General features: G+C 37.7%; 1 protein-coding gene across 2 annotated transcripts in view; it reads left to right on the top strand.

The window, feature by feature from the left end:
• Creb1 (cAMP responsive element binding protein 1) overlaps positions 1-20,878 on the top strand; it is a 62,779-nt gene that overhangs the window by 28,144 nt on the left and 13,757 nt on the right. For both annotated transcript variants that reach the window (XM_059278857.1, XM_059278858.1), the window contains 4 exons: positions 3,952-4,052; positions 8,590-8,732; positions 13,734-13,916; positions 15,810-15,960. In XM_059278857.1, the coding sequence (XP_059134840.1) occupies positions 3,952-4,052; positions 8,590-8,732; positions 13,734-13,916; positions 15,810-15,960 (578 nt within the window). The remainder of the gene's footprint in view (positions 1-3,951; positions 4,053-8,589; positions 8,733-13,733; positions 13,917-15,809; positions 15,961-20,878) is intronic.

The raw sequence follows: 20,878 nt of genomic DNA, 5'->3' as shown, positions 1-20,878 counted from the left end.
ATTAACAATTCAAAACTGTATACACTTTAAAACCTTAGACTTTTCTCAGTTTTCCAGAAGTCTCAATCTCAGTAGCTGCTGAACTTCCCTGTTAAGTATGAAACTAGCTGGGCATGGAGACCACACCTTAAACACTGGCTTCAGGGAGGCAGAAAGGGGGATGGATGTCTGTGAGTTGAAGGCAGGCCTGGTCTACAAGGCAAGGTCCAGGCCAGCCGGAGCTATATATAATGAGATCCTGTTACAAACAAGAAAAAAGCCATACCTTCTTGCTAGAGCAAAATAACCAGTTTAGATCTAGAGATCAAATACACTGGATAAATCTCATCGACAGCTTACCTCATTGATAGAAATGAATGAAAAAAAAAATTTAAGCACAGCTAAAAGGTGCTTAGTTTTCTTAATCCCTACATTTAGAGTTCTCTTTTAAACTAGTAGATATCCAATCACATTTCCAGAAATTTAAGCCTAGGTGGACAGGGTATAAGTAAGTACTGCTGTAGAGGCAGCTCTCGCAGGCTCTGCCTCAATGCTGGAAATTAAAGGCATACACATCCATACCTGACCAGAATCACTGTTGAAAGACGTTAATGAGGGTGGTGGTAGTGCACGCCTTTAATCCCAGCACTCGGGAGGCAGAGCCAGGCAGATCTCTGTGAGTTCGAGGCCAGACTGGTCTACAGAGAGAGATCTAGGACAGGCACCAAAACTACACGGAGAAACCTTCTGTCTCGAAAAAAACCAAAAAAAAAAAAAAAAAAAGAAAGAAAGACGATAATGACCTTTCTTTCTCTCTCTTTCTTTCTTTCTTTCTTTCTTTCTTTCTTTCTTTCTTTCTTTCTTTCTTTCTTTTTCAAATGATATATCAATGAAGCACATTTAAAAGGACATTGTTCTTTTAGTGAATAAATTAAATTATTTAGTATTTATGCCTATCCTAAGAACTTTTATAAATAACATTTAAAATTTACAAATAAATATATATCCTTATGTGAGATTTTCTTATTTGCCTGCATGTATGCCTGTACAAGATGCGCATGCCTGGTACCTGTGGATGCCATAAGAGGGTATCCTTGGGACTGGAGTTGCAGGGGGTTGTGAGTTGCCATGTGAGTGCTGAGAATTGAACCAGATCCTTTGGAAGAGCAGCTGGTGCTCTTACCTGAGCCATTTCTCCAAACCCCAGTTTCCTTGTTTGTAAGGGAGATAAGCAGAGCAAATTTTAAGATCAGTATTCTAGGCTTTACTAAGCTTTTTTGAATGAAAAATTATCTAAACCAGGAGTCTTAACTGTAGCCAATTAAAACACTTTTAAGTTTGCAAAAGGATTTTATAGTTTTAATATTTCTTTATTTCTATAACCACTATGTAGTTGTTTTGAAATGTCAAGTTGTAAAAATAAATAATAGTTTGGGTTTTTAAAATGTCTAGACTGTTACAGATGGCCAAAGCTAAAGACCTGTTTAAGGAACTTGGGAGACAGACGTTAATGGTCAGTCATGTCAGGAGGTGAGGACATGTCAGGAGGAGTTCTGCTGCTGGAGTGTGATAATCATGGAGTCAGTATTTGGGTTTTAATTTTTATATGTTTATGAATACTTATTAAATTGGATTTTGATATTTTTATTAGTGTGAAATCATGGATCCTGTGTGGGTCCTCCCCCCCATTTCATTTTTCAAGAGCAGCTTGTTTCCTACTGAATTTGAGAGTTGAGTTTTCCCATGTAGTCCTGGCCCCCGTGCATAGCTCTTTCATGTTAACACCCCACACAGCAGATTGCTCCACGTGTTCCAACTGCATCATCCTCTTCTAACTCCGAGTGTAAAGAGGGCACACAGGCTTCTCTCAGTGGTGGTACATTTTATAGCCATGTGGTTGGGTTTTCTCATTTGAGTTAATTCTTTTCTGTCAAAATTGGCAAAATCTTGTAGATTGGAGAAGGGCAACAAAATCCACTGAGTTGGTGTAAGGGACAAAGCTACAACTGAAAAAGCAGTATTTCACTTCAAACCCAGTGTGTGCTTAGTTTACTTATTTATATATTTTGACTTTGTTATTGAATCATACATCCCAGGTTGGCTTTGTACCTACTATATGGCATGGATAACCTTGAACTACTTACTGATCCTCCTGCCTCCACCTCCCCAGTGCTAGGTTTACAGTCATAAGCCACCATACCTACTTTCATATGGTGCTGGCGATCAAACCCGGGGTTTTTGTTCATACTAAGCAAACACTACCAACTGAGCTACATCCCCAAGCCCAGTATGTAAGTAACTAGCTCATCAAGCTTGTTTTAATGAGTTTCAACGTGAGTGAGGTCTTCTGTGTCCGTGTGTGTCCTTAAGATCTTGATAGCTGTTAAGAGCAAGGCATGGTGGTACATACCCATAACCCCAGCATGTGGAAGCAGGGCTGGGAGAATTGTCTGTTTGGGGCCAGCCTGCATGTGCAGTTCCTTTGCAATTTCTCTTTTGTCTGAATATAGTTTTCCTTATTGCTGCTGTTGACTATTTTGAGGTGGTACTAACCCACACAGGCCCTCTTGTCTTGTTTAAGTCTGCTTCTCAGTGTGACAGCATCATGTGTAACTCATGGAAGTAAGCACATGAGGCCCTTACAGTATAGGCTAGAAACACTTGATAATATAAGTTTTACAAGCAAGCATCCACAGATGAGTGGACTTTGAATCTAGAGTGGTCTAAAGTGCTCCAAGATTGTTGCTTCTAACAACACTGACTCTGGGACCACCAGGATTTTATGCTGGTAAAGTCTAAAGTGGAAGTGTTGACTGTGAGCAGGGGCCACGCTCCTTAGTTTGGTGGCCACAGTGAGTTGCGTGCTCTGCTTGTGTCTCAGTTCTTCTATCTTCTATGAGCATGAGACCTGGTGTTTACTGTATGAGATAATGAACTGTATAGATGTGTTAGCATAATATCTGGCACATAATAAGTTATTAGTAAATTCTAATTTCTGCTACCTCACATAGTCTTTAATCCTCGTTTTCCAGTCTAAGGGCCCTTAACAGAAATGCATAGCTCATTACCTTGAAGTTTTACTCAAAAATAATTGTAGAATGCCAACTTTGAAGTATGTTTATGTATAGTAGAGGATGTTTACTGACTTGCAGGAAAACAGTGTCTTTGTTAGGATTGCTATTGCTGTGATGAAACACCATGACCAAAGCAACTTGGGGAGGAAAGGATTTATTTGGCTTACACTTTCCTATCACTGATCATCATCAAAGGAAGTCAGGACAGGAACTCAAACAGGGCAGGAACCTGGAGGCCATGGAGAGGTGCTGCTTACTGACTTGTTCCCCATGGCTTGCTCAGCCTGCTTTCTTACAGAACCCAGGACCACTAGCCTAGGGGTGACCCCACCTGCAGTGAGCTGAGCCCTCCTAAATCAATCATTAATTAAGAAAATGCCCCACAGGCTTGCCTACAGCCCAATTTTTTGAGGCATTTTCTCAGTTGAGGCTCCTTCCTCTCTGATGACTCTAGCTTGTGTCAAGTTGATATAAAACTAGCCAGGACAAACAATCTACAGTGTGATAAAGAATCACTGATTTAGTTGTACATCTGTAAATATGTGTTCGCATAACAATTATAGGAAAACATATTGTTAGAGACTTAGGGCTAACTATTTGTTCTTGTTTTCATGTCAGAAAACTTACTTTGGTTGGCAATTCTGTTCTAACAACTGCAAGAAATAATTGCTGTTAGTGATATATTCAGGATTGGTGGCTTGGGAGAAATTCAAAGTCGTTTTCAGGACAAATGTTTCCATGTCATTTTAGTCTGTAGGAAATGTGTTTTACTGGTGTAGTTGTTTCCATTAAAAACTAAAGTATATATAAGAGTTATATATACATTCTTTGTATTGGACTTAAATATTTTATGGGAACTAAATTTGATAATCAAGATAAAGTTATTCTTTGTTTTCAGATTTCAACTATTGCAGAAAGTGAAGATTCACAGGAGTCTGTGGATAGTGTAACGGATTCCCAAAAGCGAAGGGAAATCCTTTCCAGGAGGCCTTCCTACAGGTATGTACTTTAACAGTTAGTCAGAGACCTGCAGAAAGGCTTAGGACTTGGCAGATATTGGGTGTCAGAACACCGCTAAAACTGCTCAGGCCAGTACCGTGTAGATTATTTCTCTGGAGTTACTTCTCATATAAGTTGATGTCTACTGTACAAAATAAGACTACTTCTTACTCTAAACCAGTGGTTCTCAACCTGGGGGTCGTAGCCCCTAAATGACCATTGGAAGACTCAGATATTTACATTACAGTTCATAACACTCGCAAAATGGCAGTGATGAAGGAGCACTGAAACAGATGTTATGGTTGTGGTCCTCACAGCTTAAGGGGCACAGCATTGGGAAGGTTGAGAACAGCTGCTCTCAATAGTTGTGGGAAGACAGTTTCTCCCTCATTCTGTTTTTGTAGCTGTGCTGACTGCTGCTCTCCCTTTGAAGTTTGGGATACACTTGAATTATAGCATTGTTCTGCGTATACACTAGTGATCTACTTAGCTATACATTTACAGGTGTTTTCTATGTCATGGTACTTAGCAAACACCTGTATTTAACAGTTTTCAGGGTAGTGCTTTGCTCACATCCTCTAGTTAGGGTTCAACCTTGTCTATGCCTTGCCTCCTCAAAGGAAAGTCAAAAACAGTATGTATATCAGTTGGCTCCATGTTAAGTATATCTAGAAACAACATGCCTACCAGTCTCTTAAGCTTACTTTAGAATTCAGAAAACTTCAGAATTTGACAGTTACCTTCCCTGTTAGTTTAAATTATGCCTATTTATCTAAGCTCCTATTATTTGCCATTTATTTTAGATTTATTTTGTTTTATGTGTATGAGTGTTTTGTCTGCCTGTGTCTATATACCAGTTGTATGCATGGTGCCGACAGAAGTCAGAAGAGGATATTGGATCCCCTAGAACTGGAGTTAGACATGGTTATGAGCTGCTCTGTGGATGCTGAGAATCAAACCCGGGTCCTATAGAAGAGCAGCCAGTGCTCTTAACAACTGAGCCTTCTCTCTAGCCTTGCTCCTTTTTTTTAAGCATAGTTGATACTTCACCTTCCTCCATGGACTTAACTTCTAGTTGCTACTAAGCTCTTTTTCTATCCTCACAAATTATGACTTCTCAATATTATTAGTCAATTGATTTTGAGGTCTTAAGAAATTTTATGTTGTGGGATATATATTATAGGCAATATGTATAATTAAGTTTTTTATTTTGTTTATATGAGTGTTTGAATGTATTTCTGTGCACCATGGGCATGAAGTACCTGGAGGGACTAAAAAAAGATGCCAGATCCTCTGTGACTTGAGTTATAAACAGTGTGAGCTGCCATTGCTGCTGGGAGTTGAAGCTAGTAACTGCTGAGCCATTTCTCTAGCCCTTTTCTTTTGTTTTAAATATAGCAGGTGGTAGATTTTGAGGACATTGAAGTATATCTCATGTTAGTATATAATACCATTGATCCTGAAGCAAATACAACAAAGTATTAAGAAATAAGTCACATGAGTTCTGTAAACCCTGTGCAAATCATAGCTGCAAGTCAGCCAGATGGCCCCAGCAAGTAAACATGCTTGCGTAAGCCTGGTGACTTGAGTTCCATCCATGTAAGGGTGGAAGAAAAGAACCAACTTCAGATTTGTCCTGTGGCCTCCGCACACATGCCTCCTACCATATTCACACTCAAAAAAAACCAACCAAACAACAACAACAACAGCAACAAAAAAAAAAAAAAAAAAAAAAAAAAAAAACAAACCACAAAGATACCAGCTTTATATTGAAGACAAAATTTGCCTTAATTTTTTCTGGCCAAAATCCTAGCAAATGTTATTTTAATAAATTATGCTTTTAATAATCAAACAAAAACTCTAGAGACAAAACATGTAAAGAAAGGAATATAATGGTTATTACTTTGCCTTATAATGAGACTTTCACACTGGGGTAATATTTATATGAAGTTTATGAGTCCCTGAAAAGTAGCCTTTATATCTATTATTACAGCAAACTGTTTAACAGAAGCTTATAACATGCTTTCATGTTGGAAAAATGAAATTGATTGATAATATAAAATAGGTTTTTATTGGAACAACCGATCCTTAAAAAGCAGTTGATTTGTATGCAGCAGGAAGGTGCTCCATTTGGTTTTATTTGACTTGATATTTTTACCAGTAATTTGTAGGCGAAAGTTTCTCTCCCACCTCCTGTTCCCAAATACCTGGCAGCCACTTCTTAAGTAATTGACTCCAAGGCTTATTACTTACAAATGCTCAGCCAGTAGCTCAGGCTTATTACTAACCAGCTCTTACACTTAAATTAACCCATAATTCTTATCTATGTTTAGCTACTTGGCTTGGTACCTTTTCTCAAAAAGGCATTCTCATCTTGCTTACTCTGCATCTGGCTGACAACTCCTTGACTCCACCCTCCTTTTCCCCAGCATTCTGAGTTTGGCTTTCCCCGCCTAACTTCCTGCCCAGCTACCGGCCAATCAGTGTTTTATTAAACCAATTTGAGTGACAAATCTTTACAGTGTACAAGAGGATTATTCCACAGCATTTCCCCCTTTTTGTCTAATTAAAATGGAAGGTTTTAACTTTAACAAAGTAAGATTATATATTAAAAAAAAGACAGCTAATAAGTAAGAATTACAGTAACACTAATCCATTTGCATTTGGCAAAATTAGAGAAAATAATTATCTTGGTTAGTCTAAAGTTTTATGTCTATTTTCTCTTTTATTATAACTAAAGAAAACTGTAACTGTAACTATCTAGTCTTCAACTCCATCAAAGACTCCAGAAGGATGTAATGTTACCTAATGACAGGGATATCAGGCTGCCTGGACAGTCACCCAAAGTTCCTCTGCAACGTTGGGGCATCCATCTTTGGCTTACAGGCCTATCATAGCTGACAGACTTATTTTGAAGCAGAATTTTTGAAGGACTATCCACCTTGTCTTGACAAAGTTCTTCAGTCACTTTCTTTATGTCCTGCTTGTTCAGTTTGTACAGCATACTGTCAGCAGTCGGGTCAAGGGCACTTTCTTTGCCCACATGGCTAGCTTTTGCCATAAAGAAAACAAACGCCATATGGAGTTTCTTTGATGCCCGTCATCCTCTTTGAAGTAATTGGTGCTGCCAGAAGCAGACATGTCTCACTGTCCAGAAAAGTCTAAGTTCTTAAAACATTTTAAATGCCATATTCTTAGGTCTTTGAAGTGTTTGAAGATTGCCTGTCTATCTGAAATACATCTCTGTATGACCTTGAAAACATAACTAACATAACTGTAAGTTTGCTGTTGTAGATGACTGCTAGTCTGTATTTCCTGATTGTATATTTCATTTTTAAATGAGCTGCATAAACATAATACTCTAAACAAGAGTTTGAAATATACATACAGTGTAACAAAATTAACTTTAAATTTGTATCAATAAACTAAAATCTATACTGATGTAAAATATGTAAGATTAACATCTGTTCCCATTAGAGATTTTCAGGGGGTCTTCCTCGACCAAAGCTGATTTTTCTTAACACAGAATGAATTCACAGCCTCTCATTTCCTGTGGAAATAAAAGCAGAGCCTCTTTCCCAAAGTAATATATCTTTTTGCTTAAATTTTGAAGTCAAGACATTTTCAAAATACATAGGTTGGATTAATCCAGCAGTATTTATAATCAAATGTCTCTTAGCAGCTGTTGCTCCTTCCTCAGCTGTCAGACAATTCAAAGACAACACAATAGCTTACAGTACCCAGACTGTGTATTTTCCATCTTTACATGGCTCTTTATATTACTTTACTCCCTTAAAGACTTTAACTTTATTATTTTAAAACTATATTTTTTATGACTGTCTATACTTTCTCTTTACTCTCCCAAGCCTACATATATTTTTAAACACACTGTAACCCACTTAGAGGTTTTGTTTGTTTGTTTGAATCTGTCTTTACTGCATATTTCTATCTTTTTCTGACCACATGAGCGTTTAAACTGCTAAGCAGTCATGACTAGGAATAAAGCTGTGGCTTTGGTTGCTGGCTCCACCCCAGTCCTTGGTTCCTTGAGAAACTAATTTCATGGCAGAGGCACTTTGACCTCCAGCTCTGAAAGCCATGTTTACTGCTCCAGCTCTGAGAAGGTTTTTGGTCCATGCTGCCACCGAGTAGCGTGCCACATGCTGCTCATAAACTCGGTTAAGTGTTTGGTAGCAGGGCCTCTTCAAAAGAGCCACACGGCGAACACACACCGTCCAACTCTAGTCATAGGGTCGCAGTACTCTCTTCTGGTCTCTGTAGGCACCAGGCATATGCAGACAAAATACCCAAAGGCATAACATTTGACACAAACAAAACCCTGGGTAGTTTATTTACTTTAGCCCCCCCCCCCACACACACACCTACTTCTTGTGCTTGAAATCCCTGTTTTGTTTGAAGTTTACCTATATAATGCATGTGTTTTAAACTTTTGTCATATACATTAGCAGTTTTCTAATGTTTATTATTTATACTTAGTGGATTTTTTCTTAATTAAAATAGCTCCTTATTTTTCTAGGAAAATTTTGAATGACTTATCTTCTGATGCACCAGGAGTGCCAAGGATTGAAGAAGAAAAGTCGGAAGAGGAGACGTCAGCCCCTGCCATCACCACTGTGACTGTGCCGACTCCGATTTACCAGACCAGCAGTGGGCAGTACAGTGAGTAATAACTCTCTCTGCTGGGAAAAGCTGCTGCCTTCGCTAAAGAAATGGCAAATGCCAAGGCTTTTGCTGCCATTGTTGTTTGCCGTATTATCAGAAATCGGTAATGAAAAGGCTTTCCTTTCTAGTGCTAGGAATACGTAAGTGTAAGTCAGTTATGTTTTCTTCAGTTTAGTATAGATTCCTGATGCAGTCTGAAAGTTTTTGAAGGACCAAATATCTGGATTTAATTTTCATAATGTGAAGATATGTTTTCTTCAGATAAGGAAAACACTATGATGAAGACCAAAAGTAGTTCCATTATTTTAACTATTTTTATTTAATCCTACCTCCTAAAAATAGCACTTAACAATCTTTGTGTTTGGTGTTTCGGGTAGGTGTGGCTTGCTTATAGTCTATTGTTGTGGTCAGTGTAGTGAATTGTGACACTATGAACATAAGAACTGCTAAAACCAACAGATCCTGACACTTTTTTAGCAAAAGTCCGCGTGTGCCAGGCATTGTGTTGCACGACTTTAATTCCAACACTCAGAAGGCAGGGGCAGGTAGATCTCTGTGAGTTCAAGGTCAGCCTGGTCTACATAGCTAGTTACAGGACAGCTAAGACTGTATAGAGAGACCCTGTCTCAAAAAGAAAAGAAAAAAAAAATACTATGTATATTAATGTTTTGTCTGCATGTCTGTCTGTGCACCATGGCTGTGCCTGGTGCCTCCTGAGGTCAGAAGATGAGTCAGAATCCTGGAATTGGAGTTATAGATGGTTTGAGTCACCGTGTGGTGCTGGGAACTGGTCAGGGCCCTTTGAAAGGACAAGAGGTGCTCCACCTGGTGAGCCGCCTTGCCAGCCCTGCTGTGCTGTTCTGAAAGGAAAGACTTTGACAACATTAGTTTCCATTTCATATCTGTCCTGCATTTAATTCTGTCTTACCTCTCCTCTTCCTTTGTTTCGTCTTTTACTTGAGTCGTTAGAAAGTACTTTTGATAAAAGGCATTTGTGTAAATGTCACTTTCTCCCCCCCCCATCCTTGCCTTCCACTGTATCTCTTACATGATTCACACACAAACTACTAGCTTTTTAATTTCAGCATAATGTTGGTTTGCCTGCCTGCAATTTGCATTCCTGCTATATTAAAAATAGATACCTAAAGCAATAGCTTTAGCTTTTCCAACACTGAAACTTTTGATGTTATTTATAAGGAAGGGCTTTTTTTTTTTAAAGATTTATTATTTTTATTTATGTGTGTGTGTGCCTGAATGAATTTATGTGCATAACATGAATTTTTTCTTTCTTAAATTCTTTATTGGCAGCTGTAAAAGAGTATCCCTCTCCCTGTGTTTAGTTTAAGATAATTTCATATCCAGATAATTTTCAGTATTCTAGATGGTTCTTCTCTGACATTGTACAAGACTTCATTCTCCCCCAGCATGAACATACTGAAGGATATAACACATTCTTTTCTGCAGTAGATTCACTACTGCAGGTTCTCACGTGAACTAGACGAGATCGGGCGCGTTCAGGGTGGTATGGCCGTAGACCTCACGTGAACTAGAAAGGAGGATTTTCAGAAGAACCATACAGAAACTGAAAGGAAGAAGTAAAGTATAGAATTACTGCCATTTCTTAGATACTTTACCTTTCAAACCCCTCCAACAACTGAATATTTATAGTTTACTTATACTAGTTCTTTGAGTTTTCTTACGATTTATTCATTTTATCCACTATCATCTTTGCACACACACGTGTGCCTTTGATGAAACTGATGTAGTATTATGTTCTTGATGTTTTCCCCTAAGAAACATCATAATGAATACTCACATATATAGCAAACTCTATATTTTGTAACTTGTTTATTTTTAAATTGTTTTTATTTTATATGTATGAGTAGTTTGTCTACATGTATGTTAACACCACATGTATGCAGTGCCTATGGAGGCCAGAAGAGGGCGTTGGATCCTCTTGAATTGTAGTTACAGGTGGTTGTTAGCTACCATGTAGGTGCTGGCTTGAACTAGGGTCTTTTGGAAGAATAGTCAGTGCTCTTAACCTCTCAGTCATCTCTACAGCCCTGTGTTTTTAACCTAATTAACATGGTTACCAAAATCTAAGGTTTAGAGCTTTATGATATCTATAATCTCTAAACCTCTCTCATCTTTTCCCAGTAGAAAGGATTGTATCCCTCCTTTTTTTCATTCTAGTTTTTACTTATGCTGTCCTATACATGTACAGAATCTCAGCTAATACAATTTAATTGTATTTAGATTAAGTTAAAATATAATATTTCCTTAGTTTGTATTCTTGGTAGTCATTAAAGTACACCTAGAGATATGTTATGATTGTCTTCTATTCTTGTTTGAATGAATTTGGTTTTGTTGAAACTATCTTACTCTTTTAAAGTAATCAAGTGTTCAAGTAAATATTACACAGTTAAAAAAACATGTTTAAGTCTTAGATGAAACATTTTCAAAGAATTTTATATATATGTGACCTTATTTAATGTTTACAACAACATCTCTACGATCAGATGCTTTAGATTTCCAAGAAAAGTAACAGAATCAAACTATTGCTTACAGACAAGAGTCTATACCTTTTCATATATGGTTCCTTCCTTTCACTTTGAGCTCATTGCTCTGTAACTAAGAAAAAAGTGGAGTGTTAAATACATTTGAATTTGCAAGTTAACTCTATATGACAAATGAAGATTTGATTCTGTTAACTTTATGATTCTTTCAAGTAAACTTTTTGGTTTTTCAAGACAGGGTTTCCCTGTGTAGCTTTGCGCCTTTTCCTGCAACTCACTCTGTAGCCCAGGCTGGCCTCGAACTCACAGAGATCCGCCTACCTCTGCCTCCTGAGTGCTGGGATTAAAGGCGTGCACCATCACCGCCTGGCTCAAGTAAACCTTTTTTATGTATTTTTATTTTATGTGTATGGATATTTTGCCGTGCACTATATGTGTGTATGCCTGCGGAGGCCAAAGGAGAGTGTTCAATCCTTTAGAACTGCTTGCAAATGGCCGAGAGCCTCCCCGTGGGTGTTGGAAATAGAACCCAGGTCCTCTGAAAGAGCAGTGAGTACTCTTAACTGCTGGGCCATCTCTCCAGCCACTTTCAGGAATCTTAAAAAATTAGTTGTAGAATAATTCTTAAGACTTCTTTTTCACATCCAAGATAGTCAAGTCTTGGCTTAGCTAACAGAAGGATTGTATATGCTAGTGTGTTAATTTCCACAAGTTTTCCATCTTGCTAAAGTAACCAAATAATCATCATTAACTAATATCTCTTGATTGCGCAGTGAATTAAGAATTTTCTATGTGCACATTACTCAGGATGATATAGTTTCCCAGAGCTTACTGATCCCAAACTAACTCCCCTCTGATAAATGGTAACATATTTAAGTCAGATACATTGATACCACATTTTTTTTTTTTTTTTACTTTGCTTATGGAGAGCTGGCAACATAACTCAGTTGATAGAGTGCATTTCTGCCATGTGTGAGGTTCTGGGTTTGATTCCCTGCATGTGCACACATACACACAATGGAGTTGTTCAGGTAGTCTTTTTTTTTTTTTTTTTTTGAAAACTTGATCCTTAGTAAGATTTGTCTGAGAAGGATTCAACCTTTTTTTTTTTTTTTTCCAACTCTGGTATCTAAAGGATTATGTCTTCCAAATAAGATAATTTACCTTTCAATTAGCCTTTTTTTGTTTGTTTGTTTGTTTTTGTTTTTTTCGAGAGGGTTTCTCTGTATTGTTTTGGTGTCAATTAGCTTTTCCTATGTGCTTTTGTATAAAGGTGATTTAGGTTAAGAATCTAACCTTAGATTAGGTATGTATGAAATATCTATTAGGTATGTATTCATTAATTTCCATTTGCCAGGTAGTGGCAAATGTGTTTATTCATCAAACAATCAATGGAAGACCTTGTATGAGGACTTAGAGATGGAGCTTAGAACGTAGTGAGATATTTTATCCAAGTGGTGATATTGATGATCATAAATTTTATAAGACACTCATAATGACTAAGGTCCAGGCCATTTCATTTCTTTCGTTGATGAAATTTTTGCTGAAGATGATTGGTAGCAGCCGGGTGGTGATGGTGCACTTCTTTAATCCCAGCACTTGGGAGGCAGAGGAAGGCAGATCTCTGTGAGATCGAGGCCAGCCTGGTCCACAGAGTGAGTTCTAGGACAGGCTCCAAAGCTACACAGAGAAACCTTGTCTTGAACCGCCCCCCCCCAAAAAAAAAAAAGATGATTGGTAGCATGTGCTAGAGACTGAGCCCGAGACCTTAAACATTCATGGCAAGCAGTGTATTACTGGATTCTTCTTTTTCTTTTTTTAAAAAAAATGCTTATTTAGTTTATTTATTTGAGTTGAGATATTACTATTTTTTCCCCAGGCCAGTCTCAAAACTCCTAACTCAAGTGAATTCTGTGCCTTAGCCCCTTAAGAAGTTTCCTGCCATTCACATGGATGTTTGAGTACACTACCGACAGATTTTATAAATTGCCCTGAGAGTTAGAAAATGTAATTCACTGATAGATGGCTCTATTAATTATATTTTAATGAGCATTTATTGGGTGCCTCCTATATTAATTAATTAATTTCCTACCTACAAGAAATGTATTTATGACTAAGGCAACAGATATTAAATAATAGATGAGGCAATTAACGGTGCTGTAAAGTATCATTGTGAAGGAAGACTTCCTCAAGAGTTTAAATACGTTAAAAACAAATTTGAATTTTTCACTTAATTTTTATATTATTATCACACATTATTTATTATAGTACAGTTCATAGAGTATATTTCTCTTATAAAAACTGGATATACTTTCCTGAGAACACATTTACTTAAATATAACAAGTCTTTCTTAGTGATGTTACTGTCTATAATAATTTCCCCTACATTATGCTTTGCTAATTGCATGAGTTTAGTGTGTTTTAAAAGTCTTACATGATAGTAATTAAACTTGTAACAATCAAATTCATTGGGTTTTAGTTGCCATTACCCAGGGAGGAGCAATCCAGTTGGCTAACAATGGCACCGATGGGGTACAGGGCCTTCAGACGTTAACCATGACCAATGCAGCTGCCACTCAGCCGGGTACCACTATTCTACAGTACGCACAGACCACTGATGGACAGCAGATCCTAGTGCCCAGCAACCAAGTTGTTGTTCAAGGTAATGGAGTACACAGTATGATCCATTCTTTTAAAACTTAGTGTGTACACTCAGGAAAAGTAAGTATACTTACTGCAAAGCACTATTAAAGGAGTTTCTTCAGTATAGATTTAGATATTAAAGATTAGCTATGTATGCATTTAATACATAAATATTTCTTGTGAAATTTTCTATTTTTTCACTTGGACGAAAATGTCATGGCATAAAAACAACTATCTCGGAGCTTTAGAGGGGAAATACCTGTCTTTAATACCTTCAGTATTCAGGGCTAGGAGAAATAGCGTAAATGAAAACTGAGGCAATCCCAACTAGGCTATATGACTCAAGTAACACCCAACTACTGTGGGCCCTACCTCATGTGTGCTAAGTCACTATTGAAGAGTGACTTAGTGGACTGTTCTCTCTTGGGTTTTTTTTAAATTATTATTATTATTTTTTTATTTAAAAGAAGCTTAGTTTTTTTTCCCTAAAGTCGTGAATTTTGATTTTAGATAAAAACATTCCAAAGAACATATATCATTATGTAAATCTTCTGCTCTTTGGAAATTGTTCTTACATCCTCAGTGGACTAAAGAATTTGGGGATTTTTCCCTTCATTTCAGGAGTCTGGAGAGTGTTAACTATTCTCCATTAATTATTTGAACAGTTCATAGTTTATACCAGATTAAAGATGTATAGGCTGAGAAATAATAACATTTGCTTCTAAAAATATTTTTGTTAATAATAACGAATGTTGCCTGTGTTAATGAGAGTTACATCCTTTCACCATGGATAATTTTGAATGGTACCAAAACACCAAGTAGAAATCCCTAATATATTTATACAATATATTCTGTTATTAGACCAATGATATTTGAAAAAATATTTTGCTTATTAATGGGAGTAAAACACCTTTTCACTTTACATGCAGGTACTCAAAAAATTGTAAAGCAGGATGTCAGTGAATTTGAATTCTCAACGTCAGTTTGAAGATGGTAACATGTTTAGTATATAAATCTTTGTCACTCAAACGATACAATTGATATTTTTAACTGATATGATGATTTTATCAAGACCTTCAAAATCTCTCACATAGTGTTAGGTTACTTATTAGGACAGTATGTCATTAAGCTGTTTTTAGAAGCAAATAATTGACAAACTATGATTATGTTTCTTTCCACATATGGTAGATTGTATGGTTAAAAAAAACCCAAAGCCAGGCAAAGTGGTGGATGCCTTAATCCCAGCCCGTGGGAGGCAAAGGCAGGTGAATCTCTTGAGTTCTAGACCAGCTTGGTCTACAGAGTGAGTGCCAGGACAACATAGTAAGACCCTGTCCCAGAAAACCAAAAAGGAAAAGAAAAAAAAATCCAGCTTGAGTTTATTTATTATCACTTACATTAAAATAATGTTTACATTAACCATGATTGGCACCCAGTAGTCCACTTTTTCATGCTTTGAGTTTTATTTGAATTAGAAATTTATAATAGTTGACCATATGCTTATTTTCTCTTTCATTTTGCTATTTATGAAAAGTCATGGTCGTTTTTATGTCGTGGCAAGAGTCTGCTTGAAATTTTTTAATATGAATTTATCCAAATCAAAGGAAGACACTGAGGACTATATCTAGGAAGATCATCTATGCTGGGCCTCACTTTCCTTTTAGACTTAAGGTTGGTAAGCATGTTAACCACAGACTAGATCTCCATTCCAATAAAACGTAAATGTAAGACCCAGCAGAGACATTAAGACATCCTTACCTGTACTGATAGGACAGTAAATTGGCATCTTCTTTTTAGCCAGAATCATCTGTTTGTTTCCCTCATAATCCAAGTATGTTTAGATTGATTGACACACACTTGAATTAAATTGTAGTGTTTTAGTGTCTTATACGTCATTCATTCTTTCTTGCAGCTGCCTCTGGCGATGTACAAACATACCAGATTCGCACAGCACCCACTAGCACTATCGCCCCTGGAGTTGTTATGGCGTCCTCCCCAGCACTTCCTACACAGCCTGCCGAAGAAGCAGCACGGAAGAGAGAGGTTCGTCTAATGAAGAACAGGTATAGATACTCCAGATACTTAAATGCTGCTGTGGGTCAAGTATGTCTCTAAATTCCTCCATAGGTGCCTTTACATCTACTGACAGTAGGTTCTGTACATTGATTTTTTTTTTTTTCCTTTCTGGTAGAACTAATGGATCTTGCTGAAGCTTCTTTATTTATTAAACTACATTTATAAGGTAGCTAATGGAACTTCAATCATAAAGTTGTTTTTTTTTTTTTTAATAGTATTCCACAAGAGATTTAATACATAGCTTTAATGAATTTGTACTTTATCCCAACCAACTGGGTAGGTCAATTAAACTTTTTTTCATAATTAAATTTCAATTAAACGTAATATTCATTAAAGTGTCATAGTTTATTTGCATTAAGTTTCTTTATAGTAAATGTATGGTAGCCTTTTTTCTTTTAATGAATGCTTCCTTTTGCATTTTTTATTCACTTTACTTAAGATTTATTTATGTATATTTTATGCATATTGTGAATGCCTATATGTGTGTATGAAGTACCGTATTAATACCTGGTGCCCACACAGGCCAAAAGAAGGCATTAGGTCTCTTGGAACTAGAGTGACAGGTAGTTGTCGGCCACCTGATGTGGGTGATTTGAACTGAACCCAGGTCCTCTGCAAGAATAGTAAGTGCTCTTAACTGCTAAGCTTTCTCTCCAGCCCCTTGTTTGGTATTCTTGAATTAGAGTCTTGCGAGGTGGGCTAGAGTAGCCTGGAACTCTTGATCCTCCTGCCTCAGTCTGCTGAGTGCTGGGTTTACAAGTCTGTGCTACCGTGCCAGGCTTTAGGGAGCATTCATTTTATTTACTCACAATGATAATTTACCATTCAAACAATCTTTTAAAATAGATTAATTCTAAAAAATATGGTATTCCTGACAGAGCCTTAATGTACAGTTAGTTTTAGTTGTGAGTAATTAAAGTGTCAATAGAAGAATCTATAAATCATACATAAGCCTTTCTTAGGAACTTATTTGCTTTCAGTGGTTTTTCCATCTAAAAACAAAAGGAAGTTATTAATGTGGAAATGATTAAGAAAAAACAAACCAAAACAAATGCCCTGGGGAAGTGGCTCATTTGTTAAAGTGCTTGCCACATAAGCAAGAGCAGTGGAGTTCAGACCCCCAGAACCCATGGGAAATGCTTGGTAGGGCCTGTAATTCCAGTTGGATGGCAGAGATGGGGTTCCTAGGGCCAGCCGGTTAAGTTAAACTGCCTGTTTCTGTAAGTTCTGGTTTTTAAGAAACCCTGTCACAAAAAGATTAAGCTGGGAGTAACATCAAGGAAGATAGCCTCCACTAACAAAAAAAAAAAAAAGTGAAAATAATGTGGTGAGGTGGGTGAGGGTGGGGTGAAAACCAAGAGTATACAAAGATGGGAAGTATTTGAAATTGGTGAAATTCTTGTATTTACCCCAAGAGTCTGTACACTCTGATAAAGTAAATGAAACAAACTGAACTTAGAAGATCTCACAATGCCTAACTTTTATTTCAATGTATTTGAAAAGACGAATGAAATTACTAATTAATAAGTTCAGTTTCAAAGTATTTATTAAGAAATGGTTATCCTGGGCCGGGCGGTGATGGCGCACGCCTTTAATCCCAGCACTCGGGAGGCAGAGCCAGGCGGATCTCTGTGAGTTCAAGGCCAGTTACCAAAAAATTATTATTTTTGCAATTCACTACAAGAGAAAAAAAATACAAGTAAAACATGCTTTTTATAAATTTAAGCATAAGCAAAAAGTTTAACTGCCTCTGACTATTCCATCTACAATATTAAAATCCTGCCTTGTCTTGTGTGTGTGTGTGTGTGTGTGTGTGTGTGTGTGTATACATATAAACATACACATTTTGGTGTATAATTTTTAACCTTTTATTTGAAATACTTTTAGATTTACAATAAAATGAGTTCTAAGTCAAGCATGGTACCATAGGTCTTTCATCCCAGCACTAGGAGGCAGAGGCAGGAGGATGTCTGTGAGTTCTAGGACAGCCAAGGCTACACTGGGAAATCTGTCTCAAAAAAAAAAAAAAAAAAATTGAGTTCCAAATACTCTTCCTTCAACTCTCTGTCATTTGAACTATTATATAACCAGAGCACATTTATCAAAACTAAGAAACACATTGGCTCGACCTTAAGGAAGATCTTAGGCAAGTGTCTATAACTGTTGGGAGTTCAGGAGTGCGGTGGTTACATTATATTCCCAGCACTCCTGCATGCTCCAGCTCACTCTTTCTTCCTGCCCCCGCCTGGGATACTCCCTGAGCTTTGTAGGACGTAGCATCATTGAGGTTTTATTTAGGCCAGAGCATTCAACAGTCAAAACACTTTTGTTCAGTTAGGAGCCTCTGTATTGACTGCTGCCCACTGCAAAAAAAAAAAAAAGGTTAAGAACAGCACTAATCTATGGGTATAAACAAATAGTTGGGAGTCAGTTTAACAATCTATGCCCATTCAGCCAAACAGCTGTAGTAGATTGTCACATACTAGGGACATGTGTCCGTGCCTAGGGACTGTATCCTCCCGGGCCATGGGCAGTTGAACATGTTTACCCTAATAGGCATGAATTTCCTCCTGTGGAGCAGGCCTTGAATCCAATCAGAAAGGTTTTGCCCCTCATGTAACAGTCATGCCACTATTTCACACACCTATGGGCTATCTTGCCAAACAGAATGGTATTGTAACATATGGAGTCTACCCTGGGTAAGGACCCTGGGACACATGCAGCCTATGTGTCCTGGGTTGGACACATCTGTTTTAGAATATGTTTAAAAATTGAAAATTTTTAATATATTCAACTTTACAGGGTTTTTTTTTTTTAGCCCATGGTTAGGCTGATGTATTATTTTTACCTCAAAAACTAATTTTAAATCTATTTCTCAGAAATTTGCACCTATTGGCAGTGAATTCTTCCCAGCACTGAGAAAATATTTGATCACATTTAAGATAGTTTTTTTGTCTTCAGTTTTACCTGTGAGTTCTAGAAATGCCTGTGTTATACCTTTTCCTTTAACTATACTCCTTTACCCTACCACATTTATTATCATTAATTCTGAAGTTTTCTCCTTTGCATTTCTAACAGTTTGGTGTCACATAGGTTACAGTGTTTGAGACCATGGTACAGTCCTTGGTTATTTTCCCCTTGGTTTTCACTTGGAGTAGTTTCTAGTGGCCTATCTTCAACCACACTGATGGTTTGTTTCTTCAGCTCTGTCACTTCCATTCATCTGATGAGATCAATGGCTTTTGATCTCTGTTGCTGTTAGTGTCCACCTCACTGCTGAAATGACCCTCTGATATGCATGCCATGCACCTTTTCTGTGACATTAGCCTATTAGTTTTAGTTACCTTGTATTTTCTATTAAATATTTCCGACATCTGGGTCATAGTTTGTGAATTTGCTTGCTTATTCAAATCTGTTCAGTACTCGAAAGTCAGACAGCTGGGCTTTGGTGGTGCACGCCTTTAATCCCAGCACTTGGGAGGCAGAGGCAGGTGGATCTCTGTGAGTTTAAGGCCAGTCTGGTCTACAGAGTGAGTTCCAGGACAGGCAGGACTGTTTCACAGAGAAACCTTGTCTCGGAAAAAAAAAGAAAAGAAAGTTAGACATAAGGGCAAAGGACTTTAAATAACTGTGGGATGGGCCATTTTTTAAGCCTGGAAGTAGGCACATTGGTCTCTCTGGAAGGAGGGTACTGTTGGCACCTAGGGGAGGAGTTGGACTATTCTGTTAGGGTCACTGTCACTATACCACAGGCTTCAGGTGTGTGGAGAACTAGTTTGTTTTTAGGGTAAGGAGTAGTCTATAAAGAGCAGTAGCTGTTTGATTTGGATTTTTGTACTGTGGCTTACATAAGGTATTTATATTTAGAGTGATTTTCCAGGAGTTGTAGGGTGTCTGTTCTGATTAAGGTTTAGCCTCAGGCATATCTCTCTCTCTCTCTCTCTCTCTCTCTCTCTCTCTCTCTCTCTCTCTCTCTCTCTCTCTCTCTCTTCTCAAGATTATGAAACTTCTTTCTCAAAGAGCTGGACCACACACATTTCTCTCAGCTACAATGAATGCTCATTGCCAGTTCCCTAAAGCCAGGAATGTTGCCTTCCCTTCATTCTTTAAATCTTCTCAACCAGGGCGTGGCGGGCTCCTGTAATCCCAGCACTCAGGTCAGAGGACTGAGATTTTTGAGGCCAGCCTGGTCTACTGAGCTAGACTCTGGGGAGGAGGAGAGATGTGCTGTCGTGTGTATAACTCACCACAGTTTCTTGTTCCTCCCACCTGTGTCTGTACTACATAGAATTCTTTCCTTAACTGCCTGATGGGGTGCCTAGAGAAGAAAACATGTAAAAACATGCACATTACTCTGTTTTCTATAGTCTTCAGAGGTTAAAACTACCCTCCTGTAAATTTCACCTATTTTAGTGATAAAATACATTTACTGTTATCCAGTTGCCTCTATCCCAAGTGATGGTGTGATTTGTCACCTTAAATTTTAGTAACCCTCTTTATAACAGTTAGAGTAGGAGTAACTTAATCCTTTCACTCCATCCTGGGGCAAAAGCCAGAACCAATACACATTTTTTATTTGTGTGTGGAGTCCAGAAAACATCTCTGCGGGTGTCTCAGGTATCATCCATATTTCTCTCATTGGTCTGGAGCTCATCAAGCAAGCTTGACTGGCTGACCAGCAAGCTCTAGGTACCCTCTGTCTCTGCCTCCCCAGTGATGATGGCATTACAAACACATGGCCACCATGCCTGGTTTTTTTTACTTGGCTCTGGGGTCAAACTTGTGTCTCCATGCTTGTAAGGCAAACACTAGCAAATGAACCATCTCCTCAGTCCCCAGGACACGTAGTTTTTAGTTGAATAATTAATGCAGATTAAAATTGGAAAGACTTGTATAAACTGTGTA

The sequence above is a fragment of the Peromyscus eremicus genome, chromosome 13 (genome assembly GCF_949786415.1).
Source record: "Peromyscus eremicus chromosome 13, PerEre_H2_v1, whole genome shotgun sequence".
Classification (NCBI taxonomy): Eukaryota; Metazoa; Chordata; class Mammalia; order Rodentia; family Cricetidae; genus Peromyscus; species Peromyscus eremicus.
Note: the sequence above shows the minus strand (reverse complement) of the source record. Positions and strands in the feature narration are given on the sequence as shown.